The 27,928-nt window shown below is 38.8% G+C and overlaps 1 protein-coding gene across 2 annotated transcripts; it reads right to left on the bottom strand.

The window, feature by feature from the left end:
* Positions 1–4,820: 4,820 nt before the first annotated feature.
* tent4a (terminal nucleotidyltransferase 4A) lies at positions 4,821–24,036 on the bottom strand. 2 transcript variants are annotated; one of them, XM_038299779.1, is made up of 13 exons: positions 23,077–24,036; positions 19,564–19,687; positions 15,682–15,728; positions 15,476–15,596; positions 15,295–15,402; positions 12,915–13,043; positions 12,585–12,798; positions 11,950–12,076; positions 11,755–11,858; positions 11,497–11,681; positions 11,241–11,399; positions 10,921–11,094; positions 4,821–5,375 (listed from the first exon to the last, which is right to left on the bottom strand). In XM_038299779.1, exons 1-13 carry the CDS (start codon positions 23,787–23,789, stop codon positions 5,220–5,222), a joined length of 2,361 nt encoding a protein of 786 aa, XP_038155707.1. In that variant the 5' UTR covers positions 23,790–24,036; the 3' UTR covers positions 4,821–5,219. The 2 variants fall into 2 exon arrangements, with proteins under 2 accessions (XP_038155707.1, XP_038155708.1); XM_038299780.1 differs by having other exon boundaries at positions 11,041–11,094.
* Positions 24,037–27,928: the final 3,892 nt, after the last annotated feature.

Raw genomic sequence — 27,928 nt, 5'->3', positions numbered from 1 at the left:
CAGAGATGAGAGAATCAGAGATGAGTTCTTGTTAGTTTAAAGAGGCAGACATCCAAAACTCAGGGAAAACACACATGGAGAGTCAGAGACGAGAAAGCAACTAACAACAAGAAGGAACCAGCAAACAGTGACTGAACATCAGGTCTATAGATGTGAGACTGAACAAAGACCAGGCTAATTAGCAGATTGGGAGCAGATGTGGGCAGAGGAGTCTAGAAGGGACCTTGGGAAAAGGAGACTGACACAAGATGGCAACAGAGAGCAAACAAGAAATACCTAAGAACTCAAAAACAACTAGAACACAAAATGGAAATGAAACCAATAAACTAGAAAACACCAAAAAACATGAATCAAAGTATAACTGAAAACTCATAAAACTTCAACAGAACCAAGAAATGCAGAATCATGAAAATTTCTGTTCAATTTATTAGACTAGCTTGATTATTTTCATAGAGTTTAATGTGTGGTTTCAGCTAGATTTACACCAACTCCCTCTATTATACCCCCACATAACTTCAAAGGTACATAGACTCACCAGTAAAACATTCCACACTTATAAATTCCCTTTATTGTAATTGAAATTAATGACAAAATGGAGTGTTGTTAGGGCTGCTCAGTGAAACAGTGGGTAGCAAGAAGGTTCTGGGTTTGAGTCCCGGCCCAGAGTCTTTCTGCATGGAGTTTGCATGTTCTCCCCGAGCATGCGTGGGTTCTCTCCAGGTACTCCCGCTTCCTCGCACAGTCCAAAAATCATGACTGTTAGGTTAATTGGCTTCTCTAAATTCCCCTTAGGTGTGAGTGTGTTTGTGAATGGTTGTCACTGTGTTGCCCTGCGATGGACTGGCGACCTGTCCAGGGTGTACCCCGCCTCTCGCCCGTAGACAGCTGGAGATAGGCACCAGCACCCTTCGCGACCCCACTTGGGATACGCGTGTGAGAAAATAGATGGATGGATGGATAGAGCGATGTTAGATGATTACCCAAAGGAATGTAGGACTCTGTAGTTTCCTTTTTACCCGTCCCACATCACAGCAATAACATCTTTTACTCAGTGTAACATTTTGGAGAGGGCAGCTTGACGCACCTTCTTATGATTAGAAAACCTGTTTGTCGTGTTTGCATTGATAAATAATTTAACATTCGTAAATGAATACTATGCAGGAACAAAAGGCTTTCTGTACGGAATTAACAGCCTGTTTCAATATTTACCCAAAGCAATAAATAATTGTATCATCGGCCATAAAATGCATATTAGCATCAGAGGAACTTTCTTCCTTATTGTTGATGTAGAAAATAAATAAGAGAGGCCCAAAAACAGATCCTTATGGCACACCCTTGTAAACACCAACAAATTCAGATCAAAGGCCATCGCATTTCCTTTTCTAAATGGTTTGAAAACCAAGCAACTGCATGCCCTGACGTTAGATTACCCTGGAATTGTTAAACTACCAAACAGTAATTTAACGGATGTCATTATGGTTATCTTTTGACATGGAGGAACTGACTAAAATGAGTCATCCAATCTCCATAAGGAGGGCATTCGTTGAAAATGGATCCCTGACAACCAGCATATTCAACCCTTTTTTTTTTATACAGTTCGGAAATCTAAATTGGACCCAACATACAGTAGCAGCCATTTAAAATGGCCCTTTCTGGTGAAACGGCAGTCGAATGGCAGCCCACTTCCAGCCACTGTATTGACCCCCTCTTGCTTTTGTTTTTTTACGCTGACTCCACCCTTTCACTGAATTACAGGGTCTGACCAGGAGTTTGAAGCTTCACTTTAGATTTTAATGTCCACAAATCATGACAGAAAGAGTGTTTTATTAAAGGTATTGCTGTTTAAAGAGAATTTGAAGGGGGACCAGCGAAGAGCCCATCAAGGAAAGTGGGGAAATTTTGAAAGGCTACTACTGTAGCTCTGCTCTGATAAAATACGGAGGCATTTAAGTTTCATGGTGCAACAAATCAAGCTAAAGAACCCATGCCATGTTAAAATATATTACTGAAAATCACTACATCCTGTGGTTTCTTTCATATAAATACTATTTGTCTTACTTTCTTGTACAATGTTTCTGTATTTTAAACAATGCAGAAATAAGCCCCATGTCTAAATCTTCATCTTAACCTTTTCACTCATTCTGTCTCCCACTTTTGATTAGGGATACCTTAAATCACAGATTTTTCTAATCAACTATAAAGTTAACATGATTTTAAGTTCCCTTGGCGCCATGTTTACTAGGTATGACCATTTTTGACCGTTTGAGGTTTCCGTCACACTGCTCCCAGTGCCTGGCATGCATACTACATTTTATGGAGGAGCTGCATGCTCTCTTGGGGGCACAGATTTTTAGTCCTGTTCAGAATAGAAATGCTTATCCCAATTATGTCAGGAGATGAGGTTAGAAATGCAATTCTACCCAATACTACCTGAACTTAAATAGGAAAAGCTTAATCTAATATCATACAGTGAATACTTTTTTATATAGTTAAATTTTTTTGTTTTAACTGTATATATCTTAGAAGGACTTCTGCTTTCTATGGGTTACTTGTAATGATGCAAAGCTCTACAGCTGATATTAAATAACTCCAGAAAAAAAAAAAAAAGAATACAAGGAATTGGCAGTTTTAAAATGTTTATTAAAAAATAAAATAGAAAAAAATATATTTACATAAAAATGTCCCCCCCAAACAAAAGCTTGGCAATGGTTTCCTTCTGGTCACTGGTTTATGAGTGTCCAACCCGAGCACCACTGATCACATGTACTGACTTGTATGGTGATGGATTTTATATTCTTTGCCACAGTCACCAATTAAAATCCCTTATTGTTTTCCAGTGAGAATGGGGGGAAAAAAGAAAAACATTGAATCAACATGTAAATCTCAGCGTTCCAGGCGACTCTCTGTACTTCCAGTTGCTGCTCACCTCGTTTTGTTCTTAAACACCTAATTGAACAAGTGAAGGTAATGAGGAAAAGAAGCTGAATAAGACAGTTGTTGAACTGTTTAACCGCCACCACCAATTGGGTGAATGAGAGGAAACAAGAGCAGCTGCTTTGGACCGCTGAGACGCACAGAATTTGAACCCATACAGGCTTCTATGGGTTTGTTGTAGGCAACTCTAACCCAGCGAAGCACCTTCCTCATTTAATTTCTAGCCTCTGATCAGTTCAACATGCCAATTACATCCACCTCGGCAGGGATTTTATCTGTAGCGAGGATTATTTTTAGCCAGGCATTTTAACCAACATCTCAATTCCCTCCCCCAATACATAAAAAAAAAAAAAGTGATTTTTTTTTTTTTGTTTGTTTTTTTTCCTTTAGGTTTTTGGTTTAACGTAACAAAAAAAGGACACCAGATGCTGCTTTGACTGACAGATTAGAGTTGCCAAGCTTTCTTTCAAACAAAAAAAAAAAAGAAACCAAGACATATAAATACTTTAACAGTGCGGAAGGAAATCTCAGTAAAAACTCAAGAATTGTTCTTGCACACTTTGGGCCCTGGTGTTGTGCGCCGGCAGAGAGCAAGCCGCTCTCCGACGTGCACATGTTTGTGAACCATCAGGCTTTTTGATAAAAAAAAAAAAAAAACCTGCATTGGCAAGTCAAAAGTCTCACGTTTCTCACACACGTTATTACTACATCACACACGCACCACACACACACACGCACACACACTACACCGACCCAGACTTAATCTCTGGCAGAACAATCCCCCCCTACTCCTGCTGTATGACACGTAGAAAACTAGACTTGAGAACATGAGGAACTTCATTTAAAAAAAAAAAAAAATGGGTGTGAGAGGTTGGCGTTTACATGAGTTGGCTCAATCCAACGAGCGGCGTCTGTCATGAGAACATACAAGAGTTGACACGATAATCAGAGGAGTCCGTTTGCATAGTAGTAACACCAGCGTTTAGTGTTCTGCTCGGGTCACGGCCTTGAGCCGTCTGAGCGCGTGTGCTCCAAGTAAACACAAAGAAAGGCGTCGCGGACAATTGGCGGAAGTACCTGGCAATTACATACACAAGATTCCTGAATGAAATCAAAATACAATTCCCTTTCCTAAGGTCCTTGGTTCAAGAAGAACCCCCACCACCCCTGCAAAAAAAAAAAAAATTATTCCCACCACTTTTCCACTCGTTCAAAAGAAAACCTCATTGCCAAACTTCTTACTATCGTCTGTCTGCACTAATCTCCAACTATTAGAGACAAATTTAACACATGAGGTCTTTCATTCCTTGAACATTAATCATTAAATTCAAGTAAGCCCCGCCCCTCCGTAAAAAGTGTAGTGAATGGAGGAAAGCTCAGAAGCACTGTATGAAAGCTTCCCTTTAAAAATTCACCATGAGTCAACCTACAGAGATCTACACAATCACCAGGTGGGCCTGCAGGAATCCACCTTACCCCCCTCCCACCAAAGATCTCTCTGGTTGCCCTTTTCTCCCTCCCTCCATCATCTCTTGCACTGAAATGTGGCGTCCATGCCGCTGCAATAAGACATGGTATGAAACAAAAAGAAAAATGAAATGAACCTGCAATCAAAGTTCCTTTTTGACCCCCATTGGTGCCAAATGAAACAGGTGAGCGCATTTAGAGAGGCTCACACCCCCAGATACGCGCTCTAAACCTCCAGAGATCTCACCCAGGGAAACGTTTTGTTGTAAACAAATTTAAAACTACAAAAATAAAATATAGAATGCCTTTACGTACATACACAAAATTAAATAACAGCATTAATTTTGAAAAAAAAAAAAAAACAATATTGCACCAAACACAAAAAATGGTTTGTTTATAAGTGTGCTGAAAAAAAAAAAAAAACCAAGACAAAAAAAAAAAACAAGTGTAACACCAAACAACGAGCTGCTTGGCTGCAGGGGTTAGAGTGAGGTCAAGTGACGCTGGTACTGCCGTTACCACCGACAAAACAACAAGTAACCTGAAATAAGGGAGAGGGAACAATACTGACGGGAACATAATACTGAAACCATCAAAGAAGAAAGCTGCGCAGAAACGGAAAAAAAGGAGGAAGATGTAGATCTAAAGGGATGCTACTGCAGTAGATGAAAGAAGCCGCCGTAGTGAAAGCAGCTGGTCTCTCATCCTGTTCCTGCCCGCGCGCCCGTCTGTTCGTCCTCCTCCAGCATGAGTGAAAACTTGAGTTTTGCAGCCGGAAAAAGAGACGGAGGGAAAAAAAAAAGGATGAGCAGTGGTTTCTATCTGCTGAGGCTGACCGGCAGGCTGTCCCTCTTCCTGCGCCGTGTCCAGGAGTTGCGGTGGTACTGTGTGTGGGTGTGTCCGCGGTTGGCTGGAGCCGCGCCGTTCACCGGCGCTGGGTTGTGGTAGCCCTTCCCGTTGAACTTTGTTCCGCTCTGAGGAGGAATTCAGAGGAAACACAAAGAGGAAAATAAGGATTTCAATCATCTGTCGAAGCATATCGAGACCAGTAATTTCTAACCAAACTTGATCTTTTTACCTTCATCTACCTCCTTATTTGTGTTAAAGGATTAGAAAACAACATGCGCTAACATCACAGATCCACCGCTATCAGTTCAAATATTACTGAAAAGGTTCATTTATTTCAGTATTCAAATCAAAGGAAACATTTAAAAAGTTAAATGCAAAATATCTAGAAAAAGATTTCTGATCAGTGAAGTGTTTTATTGTGTCTAATATCAGGAAGAAGTCTGTTGGATGGAGAGTGATGTCACTGATACAGAGGCTGGTTGGTCAGAATGTTGGATCAAGGCTGTGATTCTGCTGCAGGACTTTTCTAAAAGCACCAACACATGCGGTGATAACCGGGTCATTACTGCTCTCCACTAACTTCTGGGCGCCATCAAACCCGATAACGTAGACAAGCTAAAGGGCTTGATCACAGCAACCTGGATTTCCTTAACACGACAGTCCAGCCACAGGCTGAAGGCCTCCATGCTACGCTGTACTGATCGTTAATCCAAGCAGAAGGAGGTCCAGTCAAGCATGGAGCACATCTGCTGCAAGCTGGCTTGGAAAGTTCCCACTAAACTGACAGCTTTGTAAAACTAAACAAAACAAACAAACCTGGATTTCATTAGCTGTGAGCTATGATCATAGAAACCAAAAGAAATAAACACTTAAAATCATTGTGTAATACAAATCTGAATGTAAATCAGCTGCATGGATGCAGTTTACAAACAATAAATGTGCCACAGGGGGGCAGCAACACAGGATTCACACCCTTGTCTGAATAAGAAGGCCTAAAATAAATGTTAAAAGGTTCCAGAAAGGAATTTCAGGGGAACATTTTCAAGGTGCTTCCATTAAACCCTATTAAGACACACTTTGGATGTTTAAACAAATCCAAAGCAGCAAAAATCTACAAACAGGAAACATTTTAAAGTATGTCCAATTTGATCTGGCCAAACAGAGTGAGTCAAGGTAATGGCAATTATTCTAACAAGCTTAAAACAAACCTATATAAAAACTGTACAACCGTTGATCTAATAAAAGCATCTAGCATCCAAAGAGAAAATTAAAACTCTATCCCCTGCTTTTATGTCTTTAGCAGGACATAACAGAATACCATGGAAAAACAGCTTGGATCGACAACAGGTATGTAAACAAGTAATCGACTCATAATTGAATTGTTAATTGTTTATTAGATAAAAATACACTTAGAAGGAATGCTGTTGCATTGCTGCAAAACAAACTGATCAAGAGTTTAATCTGATTTATTTATACTTTTTAAAGGCAATGAGAATGCAATTCTGTTTGTAAATATAAATTCCTGAATAAAAACTACATTTTCTCCTAAATAGTGGTCATTTAGCCATGCTGCATGGCAGAGAAGCATCGACTTCTTTGCTGAGCTCGGATGACGAGGACATAATGGAGGAAAAGTGGAGGGCAATATATGCAAAACGTTTGTAACATAATAGGAAGAGAAAGGCTATAAATTAACACTGTAGATGCAGAAGGCTTTCATAAATTAATTCACTTTATGTAGCCAAGTTTGAACGTTCGTCTAAGGGCAACTAGAACCAGTCTCTGCCAGCCACTGTCTGACAGTATAGTCAGAGCGACATACCCCGTCTTTAAGTTCGTTTTAAATCTCATTTAATAAGTGTTTCACATGTATTATTATTTTTTTTATTATTTAGTAACCTAAAAAATACCTGTATTGTTTAATCTTATAAATAATAACTACTTTATTAACACGTTTTGTTTTCCGTCAGTATTTAAAACAGCTGGCACAATAAATGGCTCAAATATTATGTTCCATTTTTTATTCACAATGTTAAAAATATTTAGCCCTTTATGTTATGTAAAGATTCTTTTAATAAAGGAGAAAAGTATTTGTTTTTTATCCATTATCAGCTAATTATCAATCATTTGTTAGTAAATCAAAAAGATGAATCAGCTTTATATTGATTGTTTAAACGCCATCCTTAATGGACTATATACTAACCTTAAAAAGGAGAGGTGGAATATCTTTTGTTTTGCTAAACAGGTTCTGGACATTTTTTTTTTTTCATTACGGTATCACTGAGGATGGTTTATTTGATCATAAAGCCAACAGGGAAAACATCCAGTCCATGTGTGAATTTGTTTTAGACAGTGGACACATTTCCTAGAATATCCAGACTAGAGGGAAGAGGCGCCAAGTAAAGCTTTGCATCTGCTGCAAAGATGGGACATGCATCTTTAGAATGGTAGGAAACCAGAAATCTGGACACTGATTTTTACAGCCCCTACTATAAGAAGTGAACTTAAACAAAGAAGAAGGGGCTTTAAATAAGTGTATTTGCACTTGATTGGTAGCCTCGTGAGACCATCCTGATCTCGCGAGCTTTCAAGATTTCACTCGCTAATCAGTCTGGAGACTACGGCTGCAACAACGAATCGATAAAATCGATAAAAATCGACTTTTAAAAGCGTTGGCAACGAATTTAATCATCGATTAGTTGTGTCGCGCGATTAATGCGTCATCCGCCGCCGTCATCCCGGGGAAGAAAAAAAAATATAGCGGAGCGAGTCAGCGCCGCAGTTGCAGTGTTGCCAGCTCAGCGACTTTTCAGACCCCTCCAGCGACAATTTTTTTAAAAAGCGACTAGCGACAAATCTGCCGACTTTTTACGGTGTCACTGGAGGCTTTTGGAGACTCTTACGTGAAAGCATGTATCGTTCCTACTCTTCTCCTCCAGCGGCAGCTGCTGCCGTGGGGCGCCTCCCCCATCCCAACCCCTTTCTCCCTCTCCCACAAGAATCCCTCTCAGCGCTGCAGTCAGAGCCGCAGGATTTTAGTGAGGAGTTTACCCTCAGCGTCCAGACTGCAAATGAAGCGCGCATTCCCCCGGGATTGACGGCGCAAATTGATCACAATAATTAAAATAGCCTGCGCTTTGTAAAGCGAAAAAAGTCGTAACAGGCAACTTTTGTAAAAACAAATGAACATGGCACGGAAGCACCAAAAGAAAACACGTTGGAGCCTTCAATGGCAGTGAAGAGAGCTGATCAGCAGGATGAGTAACCATGTTTGTTTCGTTTTAAAGTGGGGAAACGTAAGTTAGTTTCTCAGGTAGCTCATCTGATGCTTTCCTTAGCTTGTTAGTAGGTTACAGACAGGGATAAGGTTGGCTTCTTATTTTACTTTTAATTTCATTTGAATTAGCTTAAGCAGCGTTTATATTTTCTTTATAAATAAATTAATTTGCAAATTATGAGGGCAAGGCTTTTAAAGTTTAAATCTTCTGGCAAAGATAAAGTAAAGATCCTGCAATTTATGGAAATAAAGCAGAATAAAATCCAGCAAGATCAGTAATATATCAATTAATTATATGCCACATTCCCATGTAAATATCTGTCTTTGGAGGATGTGTTTTTTAGCACCCCTAGTTCTCTCATTTTTATTCCAAATATAATTTATAATTTGAATCACAGGGCTATTTTTATCTCTATGGTTCAGTATTTTCTCAAGTAGCAACTTTAACTGCTATACTTTCCTGTCTTAAAAGGCAGAACTCTTCTAGTCTAAAAAACCTAATTTGTTGAAATGGGGGGACCTATTTTTTGAACCCCTTAGGGGCTTTAAAAAACAAAAATGTCTTTTTTTGCGCTTTATGAAACAAAGTAGCCTATATTTTGTGGATGTACAGCTACATTTCTCACGTAAGTTCGCGTAGTTTTAACACAAACATTTATTTTTCATATTGCACCAGTACAGTTAATGAGCAACCTGTACTTGTGTGCTTGTTTGTTCTGTCTAAAATGTTTATTTTGGAATAAAGAGGTTAATATAAAAAAATATTTTGTTTCCGATTCATCGATTAATCGAAAAAATAATCGGCCGATTCATCGATTTTCAAAATAATCGTTAGTTGCAGCCCTACTGTAGACTCTCCGTTGAAGAAAATTTGGAGCCGTTCACCAAACATACGTCCAATCAGCGTTGGCTTTGAGGCGGGTTGAGGTGTGACGCAACGAGAAGCGCGACAGTTCAGTCTAAAGAACATGGCGGCTTCAGCCGATGAAACTAGCGTTAGCGTGGCTATCGAGCAGGTTTTATCGGAATTACAGAGTATTTCTTCACTGAAAGAAGAGCAAAACACTGCTCTGGAGGCTTTTCTCAGAGGAAAAGATGTTTTTGCTCTTCTCCTGACTGGTTTCGGCAAGAGTTTGATCTATCAATTGGCTCCTCTTCGTCGTCGCTCTGTTACGTCATATGCTTCGATGATCTGATTGGTTTATTTGGCCCGTCTATCACCAACATAGGCCAATCAGCTAACCAGTATTTTCGCCCCTTCCCAAAATTACTTCTACGGAAGGTTTCCAGATGGATATGCGGAGCAAATACATCTGGCGGAGTCAGGTTACTTGATTGGTGTAGGTCAGTAAAATGATCTGCCAATGGAATACAATTTTTTACACTTTAAATAAGGAAAAACATTGCCATCATATTTCAAGTGTAATGTAAACAATTATGTTATATTTGGGATAAATTACCCATTCCATTGGTAGATAATTTCATTGATCTACAGATGAAAAGCAAATGTGCTCATTTAAATAAATCCCTTATTTTTAGATCAATTACACCTACAGGGAAATCTTACACCCCTTTCCTACTGGCCGAAAAAATACATTTGAACACTGGAAAAAACAGCTTTTAGTGGCAGTGGAAACGACTCACTGACCCACGTCGACCCAGATCAAACGACTCGGCAAGCGGCTCAGTTTAAAATCACCTTGAGACAGCTCTGCTCGATCAGAATACATGGGGAACATCAATCCCGGGTTGGCCCGCTAATTTATGTTACAACATTGAGGGCTTGGTACGAACATCTCAACATAACGTCAGTTGCATCTCATCTAACGAGCCAAAAAAACTGCAGCACTGGTCAGAGAGATTAGGACGACAAGATAACCTTATATTAAAGCATACCATCTACACCCTGGCTCCCTTCCATGTCTCTCTCCATTGTTTACTTTCCTGATTTCAGTCGCACTGATGAAATCATCAACGTTAACCCAGTGTAATTATATCAGACAAGCAGCGATGGGGGGGGGGGGGGGGGGGGGGGGGGGGGGGGGGATAGAGGACATGCAGCTTTCCAGCGGGGTTTGACCCAGCTTTTTCTGCTAATGGGAAGGGAGCGAAATGTTGATTGTTAGCAGGTCGACCCGTGCTTGAAAAACCCGCATTAACCCTGTAATTTCAGAGGGAAAGAGGCTATAGACTTATATATATAGAGTGGTAGATGTGCTCATCTTGCCTCCTTTGTCACCATTACTGCTGAAAAGGAGAAGCTTTGTGTGCTGTGTGGCTTTAAGGAAGATTTAAGTGCCTGAAGCTAATAAAGGACGACTGACTTATTGAGTAAGAAGAGACGGAACAAGGTTACCCTTGGTATGTGGGTGTTTGGAGCATCCGGCGCCTACCTTGTGCGTGTGGCTGGAGTGGGGGCTGAGCGGAGGCTGGGGGCTGGAAGGGGCAGGGGTATGAGCATGGGCTGGGGGGGGCATGTGGTAGAAGGGGGGGAGCCCAGTGTCCATACACACCTGTCTGCCAGGCATGGAGTGCAATGCTAGACTGCTGGGCAGCGAGACGTGAGCCTGGAGAGGAAAGAAGAAAACTCTATAAAGCCTGGATTCCACTTTATACTATGAGGGATTTTTTTCTGATTTATTCCAACAAACTGTGATGGTATTTTTGTGGTACAATGTTTTTGTTTTAGGCCTGCAGTCATGACGGCGCCTACCTGTGACACTGGAGGAAGGAGCAGATGGTGTCCTCCCATGCCGTGCTTTCCGGTGCCCAAGTGAATGCCCGGCTGCAAGGCGAGGCCGAGGGCCGGGAAGGAGGCATATGCTGACAGGGTCGGTGGAGGGAGGGAGTACGGCAGTGCTGAATCAGAGTCCTGGCGAGTCAGCAAAAACGTTTTAAAACGTGATGAGTGACAAGAGAAACAACCTGAACGACACTTTGATGCAATGTTATTCAAATGTTGGTCTTACGTTGTCGGATCCAGACAGCGAGGAAACCGACGAGGCTGATGAGTGCTGTTTGGGGCTGGAGATCGACATGGGAGAGTCGGCGCTGTGAGGCGACACCGAGTCCCTCTGCTGCTCCTCCGAAGCGACAATGCTGCCGCCCAGGACGCACGACTCCTGCTCTGAAACCGGCTCCTTAGGAGAGGCAGCTACAGAAGAAGGAGAGGTTAAGGACAGATTGAGACTAAGCTGCAAACCAAACATAAAATTAAAAAAACCTACCTCTGTTCTCCACTTGCGGTGAATCCTTGCCTCCCCACTTATTGATAATCCACTCCCTGTATTCAATGACTTCTTGGGTTAATCTAATTATCCTCCCGAGCGTGCTGTGGATCAAACGGAAAATTTACAATAAGCATCTCTGTGATACATGAAAATCAAACACTTTTAAAAATCGCAAATAAGCCGAATTCCCACCTTTCACAGTATTTGTTGGGATACGACTTGGCAAGCGGCGTCACGGCGTGACTTAGAACAGTGTAGGCGTAGTCAAACACCTGCTTGACATGCATGGCACCATAAGAGCCCCTCCCCACATCATTGCCTACATGGTGGGAAAGAAAACATTAAAGGACATAAATACGGTCGTAATTTACTGATGTTCTGTTGATATAAAACCATGAAACCAAACGATACGATTATGAAATCAAATTTCTGTCCTAAGAAAAATAGTAGATAAAAAGTCTCTTCTTCCAAATGGCTCCAAAAAGCTGCTTTTCTCTTAAGTAACATTTCTTTTCCAGGCATCAGACAAGAGAGGAATAGTTCCAACCCTTTCAGAGAAATTCAAACCAGATAACATCAGAATGGAAAAAAGAAAACAGAGCAGGCCGGCATGATGGCAGCGCAACAGCAAAACCAAAAAGAATACACATCTATAAATCTTTGGTGTTTCTTTAAAAGCAGCCTGCAGGACAATGGAAAAAAAAAAAACACTACTAATTAATTTTTTCCTCCAGTTTACATAATAAAAAGTAGAGTTCTGCCAAAGCCACAAGCTTTTAACACTAATTTAACGAGAACCGGATTCCTCTTGGTTGTGATGGACCCACCTGGAATCAGTGGGTCCTCTATGCAGAGCATAGACGGCGTGTATCCATTCGTCATGGTCTTCATTACTTCCTCTTTGGCGACGTACGCACCCCCGTTCGTGATGCGGATCCCCGTTTTCAAGTAGTTGAAATTGCGGCCGTAGAGCTCGAAGAACTCGATCAGCAGCACGCCAAGGTTCTGGTTGGGGTCTCTGGCATCGATGCGTGGATGAAGCTGAGGAGGAGGCAGAGGGAGGAGACTTTTAGCCAATATTTCTAAATGGACACCACTAATAATCAGACGCTGAAGAAACACTGCCCCCTTTTGTTCTCTTTAATATGCGACAATACCTGCAGGAAACTGATGACCATAAGGATGAGGCTGTAAGAGCTGATGCCCCCAGTGAAGACTTCATTCAGATCTCTTTGCAGCAGGAACTGCTTCAGCACAAAGATCAGGTAAGGCAGCACGGGATACTTCTGGAAGAGACGGCAGAAACAGGGCGACGGTGAGAAAGGCTTAAATCTGCACGGAGGAGGATTAAGTCAGAGGAAGGAAGAAGGCTGCTCCAGCTGGATTAAAACAATAACATTATCAAACTTGATTGGAATTTTAAGAGGAAAAAATAAAGAACTATTACTGCTCTGGATTTAAATAAAGGGTTTAAAATATTTTCATAAGATTCTGCTTCTTTTTGCTTTAGAGTCACAAAGCGTGCTGCTCTACGTTGTCACAATAATTAAATAACTCTAGTGTTTTAGATCAACGCCATCAGGAAGTTTAAGTTGAACATCCTCATGTGAGCCCAACAACAAACCATGAACATAAAAAGCTTTTGGAAGCAATATCCTTTGTTCGTTACGCATGAAAAGGTTTAACTTCTGTTGCTTCGTTTAATTAGATGCCAGAGATCAGCACGAAACAGGAAGGCTGCACACTGCCAGTCAGCAGGCTGATATATGACTGGCCGAATTTAGGTATACAAGCTGACGTATAACAGGGTTCCTACAGCATAAGGCAAGTTAAATTCAAGACTTTTTAAGACTTTTTAATGCCACTTGAAATAAAAATTGAAGGCCAAATTTAAAACCCCGCTTGCGATAACTTAACCCAAAGGTTTATTTTAGCATAAACCACTGCACTAATGTTTCAAATTTTAAAAACGTTCCATACAGGAAGAAAGCTAAAAACACACAAATGACATATATTTCAACAATTATTTAACTGAATTCACAAACTTTGTTTTAGCAGGGAACAAAACAAATCAGTTTTAAAGCCACAACATAACCAGTGCTAAGTCTTTTTTGCAGCTATTTTTCTTTGTATCGTTTTCTTAGTATGTTTGATTTGGTGATAAGTGGAGGCGTTGCAGAGACAAGGGTGGAACAAAACCGAGAAATACCGGCTGTTTCTAGGTAACTGGATTTTGACGCTTTGTGTTTCGTGCTTTGCGTGTGCGACTCCCCTGCCTTAATTCCCATCGTTCCGAGCTTGAATGACTTCTTGCACAAAATCCACTGAGCCTCATGTATGTTCCCTGGTTTTAGCCATGGAGAAAACTCTTGGCTGGAGACAATTTTCGTTACATTTACACTTGCTCATATTTTCCAGACAAAAAGTTAATGGCGCATCTCCCAAATGTCCCGGCCGCAACAACGCTTTTATTGGTTCCGCTATCGGGACGGAACCAATAATGGCGAGCCCTTATTTTATTATTTTTTTTAAATAATTGTCAATTTTAACGTTTTATTTAGATTACAAAAATAAATCGTAATAAAAATAATCCTATTTATGATGTCTTAAAAATTAAGACCTACGAAAGACTGATTTAAGACATTTTAATACCAATTAAGGCCTTAGTTTTATTTTGAAGAATTCAATGCCTTTTAAGACTTTTTAAGGACCCGCGGGAACCCTGTATAACTAACTGGCCTGCATAAGATAATAAAAAAAAAAGCACAGAGTTTAAGAAAGAATTTTTTTTAGATAGAAATTTTCTCATTTTTGGGACAATATGTTCTGATAAAGAGTACATTTATATAAATGTTTAAGCCAGAACGATTTGACATTTAAATGCGATTTCCCTACGACTTCAAAGCCTGCTGGCTAAAGAAGGACTCATGCTTACTTCCTATTTAAGAAGATAACAGGACGTCATGGACTGCCTGAAAGCAGAACACCTAGTTACCTCTGAGACAAGCCGTCAATCAAAGCCATGCAAGCACACGTCCCCGCTTGACTGTGACATGCATTCCCGCAGAACAACAGTGAACAAGGTGAAAACCGGTAGCGGACAAAAGAACGGATCTGACAGCTTGTTTCAACAGAAGCTGCAGAAACCCCTCTCCCACATCAGCTGCACCTGACACAGCAGGAGCTCCGCCCTCAGCTGGAATTCACCTAGAGCAGAGAGGTGAAAGCTTCACCCAGCCAGATGGGGATGAGCCAGACCAACTGGAGAGCAGGGTAAGGCCTCAAACTGCTAGCGGAGTCAAAGAGGGAATTTCCAAAGTTCTATTTAAACCCTGAAATCTATAATTAAGGGACACGAGCAGCTCTTTGCATCTATTTTAATACGTCAACATGACCTTCCTCTGTTCCATTCCTCCATCTGTATGTATTTTGATTTGGCAGCTGATCTGATTTAGCCAGAGACTCACAGCCGGCTTGTCTTTTGCATTTGTATGCACCAGCAAGACGGATGTGAACATCTCCCAGAGCATCTTTCACCTTTAAGTATTCCTTAATGAAGCTCGCCGCATTGACGCCGCTTTTCATGTTGAAACTGATGTCCACCTTCACCTCGGTCTCCTGGTCTGTCAACTTGATGATCGGCACCTGAAAGAGAGACCCGAACGTCAGGATCATCGGCCCAATCCGAGCGGCCTTTAGAAGTGAAGCCTTTACTCACCGTAGCCTTGTCCAGGACTTTAATGGAGAAGGGTTCTGCCACGTTATGTTTCCGAAGAGCCTGCTCTAACTCCTGCAGCGGGGGGCGCTCCCACTTCCCTAACACGACCAGGTCTATGTCGCTGTGGGAAGGAAGGAAAGAGCAACGTTTAATATTAGCAATGCAGCTGGATTCCAACTGACAGCGTGTCTTCTCCAAAGCCTTACCTTGTGGGAAGGTAGAGCCCGGTGCTGAAGGAGCCAAATATCTGGACCTAATAAAATTATGATAGAGACGACACTGTTACTGCAGAACAGAGAAACTGGTGAAGATAATCCCAGCATGAGGATTACAGAGTTCTAACTGTTCATTTTTAAGTCGTGATGAAACATCCAGCTCGAAGTCTGAACAGTTCAACAAACAAGGCATTTCTGGGTTCCACTTGGGAGAAGTTAAGCGGTGCCAGCTTGGGTTTGGAGCCAAATGAAGTACACAAAGGTTTCGGAACAAAAGGCTGGGCTTTGGGGTTCCAAGTAAAAGCTCTCAAAGGAAGCAGAATGAAGTTCTTTCCCTTTCCTCCTGTTAAACACGACAAGGCAGCGGCATAGGGACAGGCCAGGAATAACAGGCTGAAATGGAAAAAGGAAGCAGAAACAGATGCCAGACTCAAGCCCATTTATCTGACAATGCGGCTTCGCAGTGGAAGTGGGAAAAGCTGGCAGCCAATGAATCGCCGGCGCTCACACTTTACGCCGTTAAGTAATGATGTCAATCTCAGCGCGCTGAGCAACCCTTCCACTGCATCATATAAGCCCTAAACCATTAAGTGATGTATTAAAATTTAAATATATGCGAGAGCTGAGAATATATTCAGTTATAAAAAAAAGCTTCTTTATTCTTATATTAATGTAGTTTAATCGTAGTTTTTTTTTGTAAATAAAACTAAATATTCAGGTATTACTAAAGCAGTAATTTAAGAATAAGTTAAATAAATTCACCTTAAGTTAAAAAAATAAAGTAATCGATTTTTGTCAATTTGGGCCAAAAAAAGTATTTTGAAAAATGTAAATATATTTCTTTGTTTTGGGATGTGGAAGCATATTGGTATGCAATACCGCTAGTCACCACAAGGTGTTTTCAAATATCTGGATAAATTCCTATTGAACAGATAAAAAATAAAGATTTTTAGCAATTTTCTCTTGATTTGATGTTTCTAAAAGCTCCACATTGGTTCTAGTTGTTTTGAGTAACAACCACAGGTAAAAGCTTTGATTAAAATCCTTCGTAGAGGTGAAAACTGTAATTCACATATGATCCCGAACTGAAAAAGGGATGCAAACAATCGACTTGCGATTAAATGTCTATTAATGGTTTATAAGATTAACATTATTCCATTTGATTAATTAAAAATATTTGCATAAAAAAACTTCCTTTTTAGAATTGTAATGTTACCCTGTCCACTAGGGGGTGCTGCTGTTCATTCTTAACCAGAGTTTTACTTGTATTTGCAAGAGAAGTAATGCCAGCGTGGAGGCATGTGTGAAACATGAAAAAATCCAGATTTGAGATTATTTCTTCTCTTTAATGGCTACAAAATCAACTTTATGCCATTCTGTTTGCATATGATAAACTCTTTCAGTTAATACCTTAGTATCGCCACATGTTTAAAGGCGCTGCTAACAGCCAAAGTTCTCTCACAGCACTGAATGCTGGATTACGCGTCACAGTTAGCGTTAACTTCATTGAAACAAGGTGGTAAATAGTCTGACAGTTTGTTAGTGACACATGCCGTCTTTTAACGATAGTTATGCAAGTCTTTATATTGGAAATAATCAGTTTCTCTTATTATAATTAGCTATTTATTTAGTGACCTAAGGTTAGTAACCCTGCGTTATATCTTCTTAATACATCTAGTTTAATCATGTGTAGAAAAACTTTTTTATTCAGTCAGCATTTAATAAAGCTGGCACGAGAATTTTAAAAATATAATGATTTACTCATTTCTTTTTTTATACTCATCATACTAGAAAAAAAAAAGAAAAAAAAAAAAAAGAAAAAAAAAAAAACATTATTAGGCCCTTATGTTAATGGTGAGATTCTATTTATACATGAGAAAACTATTTATTAAAGGGTAACTCATTGAAGGCCAATATCAATTAACTTTATAACAATTAATTAATTGAAAACTTGCATTTCCAACCATCATACTTTAATTTGTTATTTTTTGCTAAAGAATATGCACTGAAAACAAATCTAGTTGCAGGATTTGCTGTTTAAAATCTCAATATTGGCTCTTTTACTCAACAGTGAACGCAGCTTAACAGATTAAGTAACAACACTCTTCATCATGGAAGTTGTAACTGAGGAAAGAGGATTTGCAGTCCTCAGAATTAAAAAAAACTCAAGAGTCACTGAAATTTATAAAGCCTTTTAAAAGAAAACTGTGTTTTTATGTTTTTTTTTTAGAAGTGTCTGTGAGAGAGCGAGACTTTAAGATGATAACAGGAAGACAATGAAGAAAACAAGTTCCCAGTGCTTTTAACCAGTCAGGGAACCTGCTGGGTTAGAACAAGTTTAGGAAACGTCAGTTCTAATGTAATGGCTTATAATCAACCAAGGAAACACCAAGCAAGTGTTGTTTACAGTAATGCTAACCAAAGGTGGGTAGTATTTAGTTACATTTACTTGAGTAACAATTTAGAAACAAATGTTCTTCTAGGGGTAAATTTGCCAGATCGCTCTTCTTACTACTACTTGAGTAAAATTCTTGTAAAGTATCTCTACCCCTACTTTAGTAAAATCTCTGACTACTCTGTCTTCTTTGAGTAATAGAACTATTCCTAAGTCAAACATACAATAAAAAGATATTATCAGAGGACGTTTTTTTACCCGTTCGAGTATAAATACAGTTCTCATTGTTTGATTTTCTATGTTTTATGCTGAAAAACTAAATTGGCAAAAGTATTCCTTCTGCACAAATGTGTTAATTTACATTCATTTATTTGTATTCTTCAGGCATCCGAGTTTTTAAAATGAGAGAACTTGCACATAAAGTCTGTTTGCTAGCATCATTTATAAACATTAAATCTGATGTTATTATCTAACAATTACTCAGTAGTCTTTTAGCCTTTCTACCCAGGCTATTAGCTAGCAATGCGTACAGGCGTACATTGTACGTCCTTTACTAAAAGTATAAAAAAATTGTACACACGGTTTTGGGGAGGTACGGCTAAATTTCCCATGGAAATACGGTGGAATATCTAACGTCCCTTCGGACAATTTTGTTCGTGGGACCGAGCATGCTATGCTGTTCGCAAGAAGTAAGCTCAAAACTTTGAAAAGTTTACGAAAATTCATTAAATACCTGAAAATTATATGAATATTTTGGATTTTTTTTAGGGACAATACCTACTGAAAATGCAGGAAATAGCATTTCAGAAAGTCTAAATTTCAAACTTTTCTATGGTGGAATATACCCCTTTACCCCCCTTTAATGCTTTGTAGGACAGTCCCATGCACCGCGTAAAGATATGATACACCAAAGTGCACACCCTATTGCCTTATGTAATATTCCTAGCTAAAAGTATGTGTCTACCAAATACTTTTTTACTTAAGTGAAAAAATGTTCAAGTAGTGCTACTCTTCCTCGAGTACTGTACCACGTCTGACTAACCATGCTATCTGAAATATGAGATTTATTTGAATTATTGTCAAATATTACAATCCAACTTTAGAAGGAGGTAGGTGGGAGTGCATTTAAACACTGATTTACCATTTTCCCATTAATTTGCTGGGTTTCTTATTTTATTTAACCAAAAATCAGTATAGAGAAAAACTATCTAAAATGTTTATTTCTGGTTTTGTTTATTTTTATAGATTTTATTGGCAGGACCAACGTGTCAAACTGAAAATCATCCACAGAATTTAGATCAGCGCTTAGAACTATAACGTCATTCGCTGCAGGAAAATTTGTTCTTTTCCTTAAATAAAAATAAAAGCTCTTTTTTTCCCCGATTAAGCGTCTGTTACCGAAGAGCTAACAATGATTTTTCAGAAAGGCTCAAATCCAGCCGCTATAGAAGTGGTGTAGATCTATGTGTTTGTCTTACATCAGCTGCAGGCCACAGCTCTTTGATGATCATCTCTATCCGCTTCACCACCTCCTTCCTCATAGATTCCTCTCCAGTTCGGGGACACATGAAGTTGTAGAAGTCCCTCACCTCTTCATCGAGTCTGTGGAGAATGGTCAAAACCGAGGTTATTCTCACATAACTTGCATTCATAATTCCTCCAGGGCAGAAATATTAAAAAGAGCCAGTTTCCATAGTCCCAGTTTCACAGCATTTAGCCTGACCCGTCCCTGTAACTATCCTGTTAAAATGGGACTGCATATTCCTGGTCAAAATGTGATTACACTTTGCTGCATTACTGTACGTCTACCTCAAACTGCTACAGTTGGAGCAACGCTCTTTTAAATGACATCCAGCTTCTACCGGGGGAAGCATGTCACAGCATACAGGATGAGACTACAGAAAGGAGCATTTGGTCCCGCAGGTTTCTCACGCTGTTATGGCAGCAGGGACAGCGAAACGCTCCAGCATTCAGGGATAAAACCTGCAAATCTTTTCCCCCGATTATCAAACCCTTCTTAGGGCGGCTTCTCAACAGTTAGAGGGACATTTTTATCACTTATGGTTATAGCTAATGCCATATTTTACCTAAATGGTATCAATATGATAAATTCCATCTGGGGTATTGGAGCTAAAAACTAACAGATAATATTTTAGAATGACAAATAAAGCAAGCTATGATAGATAAATAAAAAAGATACTTGTATAAAAACTTCATAATAACACATAGCCATTGTGGTTAGAATTAAATGTTTAGGTAGCAATTCTTGCCATATATAGTATCAACTTCCAGGTGGCTCTAGAATTTAGGCACTTATGAAAACAATTAACTTTTACTTTTGGATTTACCTGTTACTAATTTTGAATTTCTTTTTTTAAATATGATTCTAATCAAGTTTATTCCCCACCCCTTTCCAAACACAATTAATTATTAAAATTACACCTATGCCCTTTAACGAGGGTTATAAAATCCAAGACATTTTTAGATTTTTAAACACAATACTTTGATCCCTAATGTGTGCAAAACATGTCCTTGTTTACTTACTACAAATAGCAAATCTCATTTGTCATTTCCAAATTTACAGCCAACTCAGAGAAACTTTATCGTCAAATAAGAGTCTTGAAAATAAATAAAGATTGAAACACACAATCTTCCAGGAATTATGCAAACCTTATAGGTCACATGCACTACATAGTGAACTACTTGGCCCACTATGTAGTGAACAGGAGGACAATTCATATACAGCGACTGGATCCATGTAGCTATTTAACAGCAGAGCGCAAGCTAACCTGCCAATGAAAAAGAAAGAAAAAGATAGAAAAGAAAGCCATTAAACCAACAGCCTAACTATTTAGTACTCTATAGTGCGGGTTATAGTGACATGGATTTGTTTTATCTCTAAAAGAAATAATATGCAAACAACTGCCAGAAAGAAATGCCAAAAACTTAACATAAACCTTAGCAGGTATGTCCATCTTATAAAAATATATGCACCAGTTTTGCATCATCCCCATGTAAGTGACCAGCAAACAAACCAGGGCACTTCCGGTCTTGCCCATGGCTGCAGACACACTCTCTGTGCTGACATTTGCTCTTTATTTAAAGATTCTGGTCCATACCTGACAAGTTTTAGTCTTTGAAACGCGATAGAGTTTTATGTAACACGCAAACCAACCAACCATAATGAAAATAAACGCTTAAAAACTAGAAAGTCAAACAGGTAAAGCAGCTGTTCTGTCAGACCAGTATACAAGACGTCAGATTGGCTTTTATCCCTTTAGTTTTGTACGAAAAATAGACTTTAAACTACATCAATGTGCGTATATCCCTTCAGTCAAGTACAAAAAAAACAAAACAATTTAAGGTCAGATCGCCACACGCTTAAAAAAAAAAAAAACAAACACAAAAAAATAAAGTCATTAAATAGTTTTTTGTACATCCCTAAAGGGATACACGTCTGTTGAGGTTGTTTAGTTTATTCATTTAGTTTTGTACGAAAGTTAGACTTTAAAGGGGTAAACAGGGATAAACTAAAGGGACAAACGGGGATAAATTGATGGGTAAATGGGAATAAACTAAAGAGGTAAACTAGGATAAACTAAAGAGGTAAAAAGGGATAAACTAAAGGGGTAAATTGTGATAAACTAAAGGGGTAAATTGTGATAAACTAAAGGGGTAAACTAGGATAAACTAAAGGGGTAAATTGGGATAAACTAAAGGGGTAATTGGGATAAACTAAAGGGGTAAACTGCGAGACCCTAAAGGGGTAAACTGCGATAAACTAAAGGGGTAAATGGGGATAAACTAAAGAAGTAAACTAGGATAAACTAAAGAGGTAAATTGGGATAAACTAAAGGGGTAAATTGGGATAAACTAAAGGGGTAAATTGGGATAAACTAAAGGGGTAATTGGGATAAACTAAAGGGGTAAACTGCGAGACCCTAAAGGGGTAAACTGCGATAAACTAAAAGGGTAAACTGCGATCAACTAAAAGGGTAAACTGCGATAAACTAAAGGGGTAAACTGCGATAAACTAAAGAGGTAAACTGCGATAAACTAAAGGGGTAATTAGGGTTAAACTAAAGGGGTAAATTGGTATGACTGGGTATGTTTATGGCAGGCCATTTTGACATTTATTAGCTTGACTGAATATATATTTCACATGTCTCAAATGAATTTCTTCCTATTCAAAATTAACATTTCAGATACCTTAAATACCAGTACAGATGACATTACGTTTCCCATTCATGTGTATTGGGCTTTTACTTCCAGATATCTAAAATAAACATTTTTCCTATCTAAAATGACCTAAAAGGATGAATTCTAATTTCAGATCTCCATAATACTATTTCGGTTATCAAAAATTAATATAACATTACAGATATCCAGAAATCCAATTCTTGACATCTAAAATATAATTATGCTAGCACAAATATAATTAAAGCCATCATCTACTTATTCTATGACTAGTTAAATTACAATTCCAGATATCACAATTTTAATAACGCCACTTAAAATTTGTAAAGATTTCTAGATATTTGAAAGTTTAGACTTACTAGTACAATCATATTTTTGGCAGCCTGAAATGTACTTTCTGCCAGCAAAAATGTAATTAAGGATATCTACGGTATATGTACATCTCTGGCTAATAGGAATGTAGTTTTGAATAGGAAGAATCTTATTTTAGAGATCAACAAATGAATAAATAAATGTCAAAACGGCCTGCCATACTTGGTCTCTGACAGAACAGCGCTACGTATGGAACAAGTGGAGAATTTGAACGCGGCTGCTGCGTTCACGTACGCTGCTCAACGGCAGTACGCCTGCTAGTCCAGCTAAGGGACAGAAAGCAGAAAAAAAAACCCAGAGGTATTAAATAAACGGTTAACTACTCCACTGTGTTGTTGTACTTTTTTAATTTAGTTAAACATATTTTGATGAATGTAAGCTAAAAGTCTTGAATAGTGGACAGAAAGACAGGCGTTACTCACCCGAGCACTCCAGAGCTGTATTTCCTCTTCTTCCACGGCGTCCAATTCACATGATTTCCATTAGTGCAGTTCGAAAGCAGGTAATTCATCCCATAGGTGCTGGCCTTGTTGTCGCTTTTCCTCCGGTCCGGATGCAGACCGAGTGTGTGGTGATCCGCTGCAGCGGAGTGAACCTGATGCTGCTTCGCGCAGATCCGCTGCAGATTAAAAGCGTCCAGGTTGCGTTGATGATGATACAGGTCGGCGTCGTTTTCCACGCTGTCGCCTAGATCGCCACCGCCGATCCCCCCCACATTTCCACCCGAGGTCCTTTCGTAGAGCGAGCTGCTAGAAATGGGACTTTCTGTCCCCGATTCCTGGGAGGCAGAAGCAGGCTTCTGGATCGGCGTCTTTACCTCGGTGTCTTCCTTCGCTGGGAGGTTCCCGTTGGACATCGGTGTCCCGCCTGTACTGCCGCTGCTGTTCGCGGAGCAGCTCACGACGCCGCGATGGCCGCTGCCGTTACTCCGGCCGTTGCTGGGGCTGCGGACGCTCTTGCACGATGCCGCCGCATTATTTAAAGCCATTAAAGCCGCATAGCTCACACACTGAGCGTGGCTCGGCTTGTGAGCGGAGAGCGTCCTCACTCCCTGAGAGGTCTCCCAGATTTGCATCCATAAGGCGTTCGCAGGTCCTTTCTGCTCCGGCTGGATCCAAGCTACCCTCGGATCCATTCAAGTCCGATGACTGGTAACCTCCCCCCCCTCCCCTCCCCCGACAAGTAACCTGTCGTAAGCGAGCCCGTTTTGAATCTGCGCCGCTGCCTGGATCTAACGTGGCTCGCTGTACTGTTCGGGGTTTTGCTGCGAGAGGTGAAATAAATAAAAAAATTAAACTGATAACGGGACCATTAATAAAAACTGTTCCTCGTAAGCTGCTAAGAATGCTGTGAAACCTACGGGAATCCAATATGGCGTAGTCTCTTCAAATCTGCGCGCATGCGCAGTGCTCAGCTTTTCACCATTTTTAAACGATGACTGCGCCCCCATCCACCCACTCCTGCTCCTCCTTTTTCCCACCACAGTCGAACAAATGAAGCACATTCAAATGTATTAGATTCATAGAACATTTATAAAAGCGAGGAGTTTATGCAATACAGTATTACTCCCCATTTTTTTTAGCTTACTAGAAGTTCAGCGGGTTCAATGAATTCATGTTTTTTCCGACCATCAGCAGTAGGTGGCAGCATGTAAGCTATGGCAGGCCGATTTGACATTTATTAGAAAGACTATCCTCCCTTTTGTTCCAATTATGATCTCTAAATTAAGATTCTTCCTGGTCAAATCTACATTCCTACTAGTCAGAACTGTAAATATTGATATCCTAAATAAATTTTTTGCCAGCAAGAAATATATATAAAAATTATAAAAAAAATATAAGAATTAACTTTAGAGATATATAGAAATCTTTATAAAGTTTAGGTTGCCATTTTGAAATTTATTATTTATTAGCTTGACTGAATATATAATTCAAATGTCTCAAATGTATTTCTTTCAAGTCAAAATGAACATTTCAGACATCTAAAATAACATTCTTCCTATCTAAAATAAACATTTCAGATATATGAAATGTAATTCTTACCGGTACAAATTAATACACATGAACGTTTACCCATTCATGTGTAGGGTGTAGCCTTTTACTTGCGGTTATCTAAAATAACATTCTTCCTATCTAAAATAAACAATTCTCCTATCTAAAACAGAATTTTGACGAAGAAGAACTCCAGTTTTAGATCTCCATAATACAGTTATTACCAGTAAAAAATACAACTTCAGATATAAAAAATGAATATAACATTCTAGATATCCAGAAATCCAATTATTGACATCAAAAAATATATTTCTGCTAGTAGAAATGTCATCACAGATTCATCAATTGTTGATATGGCTAGTTAAATTATGATTTCAGATATCTACATTTTAATAATGCCTATTCAAAATGCAGTTTTATATACTTAAAAACATATTTTGAATAGCATAAAAAATAGGCAGGCTGACTAGTCACATTTATATTAGAGAAAGCACTAAAGCATTCTACCTAGTCACAATTCCTAGTCAGAATTGTATTTTAGATATCACTAATAACATTTCTACCGGTAGAAATTTAACTTTAAGTAATCTGGAATCAAATTTTTTCGCTTAACCGGATATGTGTTTCAGATATTTTAAATAGTATTCTTCCTATCTTGAATGAACATTTCAGATATAATTTTTACTTGTACAAATGATGCCACTTTCCCCCATACATGTGTATTCGGCTGTTACTGTCAGATATCCAAAATAATATTATTCCTATCTAAAATAAACATTCTGACTGTCTAAAAATGAATTTCAGGTCTCTGTAATCCAATTGTTACTGGTCATAATTTTATTTTAGATATATGAAAAAAAAAGTTTAGATAGGAAGATTGTTATTTAAGATATCTGAAATGTAATTATGACTAGGAAGAAATCTGTTTGAGACATCTGGACTACATATTCAGTCAAGTTAATAAATGTTAAAGCGGCCTGCCATAATCTTCTACAGGGATCCCTATCTGAATGACAAACACTAGAATCCTAACCACAAACTGCTTCCCTTAAAGATTTAATAACACATTTAAATAGTATAAATAAAGTAAATTAGTGTCGTAGTTTGTTAAATTGGTTTGGTCCATTCAGGGGGTCTATCTGTTTATACATATCGCAGTTCTTAAAGGAGTAAAAAAAAAAAAGAAAATAGAAATCTTCCTCCCAACCCAGGCTGTATGGAGAAAGTACTTTAAATATGTACAAGTATTTAACCTCAATATATTTCATTACTTTACATAACATAGGAACTTCTTTTTTTTAAAATTGGAATAAATACAAATCTGAAAAAAGTACCCTATATTTTGTTCCAATTCGTAATAAGTCTGCGTCGCTTCATTTTCCCTGCTGACTCCAACTATTGCAGCATAATGCTGCCATCACCATGCTTCATTGTGAGTGAAATAAAAGTAGTGGCAATTTGTTTTGGGTTACATTTCTTCCTTACTAGAGAAAAACTTAATGTTTCTAAATCTCTTTCAGAAGTGGCAGCCTTCTTGGTACTCTTTCAGAAAAGCCTCATTTGTGGAGCACAAAACTAACAGCTGTACCGTCAACACCTGAGGTGTGGATTTTCCCAGCTCAGTGGGAGCTGCTGATCTGGTTATTTCTCTCGTCCGGAGCTCAGTTTTAGTTGGCAGAAAGTCTCGGGAAGGTTTCAGGTGATTTTTACAATAGTTAGATGGTAGATGGAGCTGTGGTGTGCGAAACATCAGAAGCTTGGAAAAACCTAATTACCAGTCTGTCAGCAGTGTGACCTAATCTTCTAAATGGGTCTTCTCCTGTGTTCCCTTACATAATCTCTCTGGCTTTCCGCTTAGGACTTCTATGTTACAATAATTGTAACTGAGGGGTAACAGAGTAAAAAGGGGTTAACACAAACACAAGCGTTTATGTTAAACCATTAGAAGCGTGGGAATTCTTCGTTTTTGCCGTGTCAGTAAGACGGACATTATTTCTTTTCTGTTTATTTCTATAGCCATTCCTGACCAGGAGATGATGTCCACCATTCATAATGCTCTCTACATGCAACAAGCGGATTAAGGCCAAGCAAACCTTTCTACATGCATGTAAGGAGGAAGAGATGGGATCCAAAGCATAATTTCCACCCCCCATTCTGTTCTACCATGTGACCCAGTCAAGGAAACCTCCCTAAGGGAAGCTGTGTGTCAGCTAGAATATGTAACGCTCAGGCATGCACACAGCGGCTCGCTCACACTGTAAGCTGGTGGAAATGAAGTCAAAACGCAGGCAGCCAAGAGACAGACTGGACTCAGAGGGATATGGCTGTCAGCTGTCTGGTTTACCTTGTCAGCTTTAATAGAAAATACATCATTGGTGGAAACGGGAGCAAATATATGTAACATGTTCTTTAGAAACACAAAGAAAGGCAGGGAAACACAGCACACTTCAAGGGAAGATTGTAATGGCTGCTAATATCCAAGAGGCAGCAGTTGTCTAAGGAAGGATGTGGGTTGAAAGACAATTAATCTGCAGTATTTTGCAGATATTTACCTCACATTAGTGGCAAGTGATTCAATAATCAACAGCTATTTCACACTTATAAACACATGAAAACAGTGTTAAGTGTTTTCCTCTAAATGTTTACTAACAAAGCCACTGATAACACATCTCGTTTCCTTTTTAGAAGGCTTTGTATGCATCATATAAACATATAGATTGCAATTAAAGAAATAGTGCTCAATGGCACCCCCTATGGGCTGGGAGAACAGTTCAAGTATTAGAACATTTTGTTCCTTTTCTAAAGGCATATGTATATTTTTCAGTGCAACATAAAAAAAATGAATCACACACATATATATATATATATATATATATATATATATATATATATATATATATATATATATATATATATATATATATATATATATATATATATATATATATATATATACATACATTACACTGAGATTATATAAATGCCTACATTTTTTATTTTTTAAAGAACAGTTTTTGATGTCACCTGATTCGCTTTTCAATTAAATGTTTTGCTGAAAACTTTTGCCTTTTTGATACAACTTTGGCAGTCTAAAGTTATTTTTGATGTTAAAATGTGAATTTTAATAAGTTACTGGGAGCCATAATGAATAAATGAAAGAACAGAGGTCAATGTATGCAACTTTTTAGTTTACTGTACTGAAATGAAAAAAAATATTATTCAAGGGCAGAAAATAAAAAAAAGTTCTGGAAATCATGTCTTTGAAAAACATTTATATTCGAAA

Source organism: Cyprinodon tularosa, unplaced genomic scaffold (assembly GCF_016077235.1).
Source record: "Cyprinodon tularosa strain WSP-4 unplaced genomic scaffold, ASM1607723v1 ctg435, whole genome shotgun sequence".
Lineage (NCBI taxonomy): Eukaryota > Metazoa > Chordata > Actinopteri > Cyprinodontiformes > Cyprinodontidae > Cyprinodon > Cyprinodon tularosa.
The sequence above is the reverse complement of the archived record's forward strand: the minus strand, read 5'-3'. Positions and strand labels throughout refer to the sequence as shown.

What these genes read in the sequence shown, in the direction of transcription:
- tent4a (XM_038299779.1), bottom strand. Translation starts at nt 23,789, where the DNA reads ATGGATCCGAGGGTAGCTTGGATCCAGCCGGAGCAGAAAGGACCTGCG. An exon ending in CCCAACAAATACTGTGAAAG is followed by an intron (nt 11,859 to 11,949) that starts GTGGGAATTCGG and finishes TTTGATCCACAG; the next exon opens with CACGCTCGGGAGGATAATTA. An exon ending in ACCGCAAGTGGAGAACAGAG is followed by an intron (nt 11,682 to 11,754) that starts GTAGGTTTTTTT and finishes CTTCTTCTGTAG; the next exon opens with CTGCCTCTCCTAAGGAGCCG.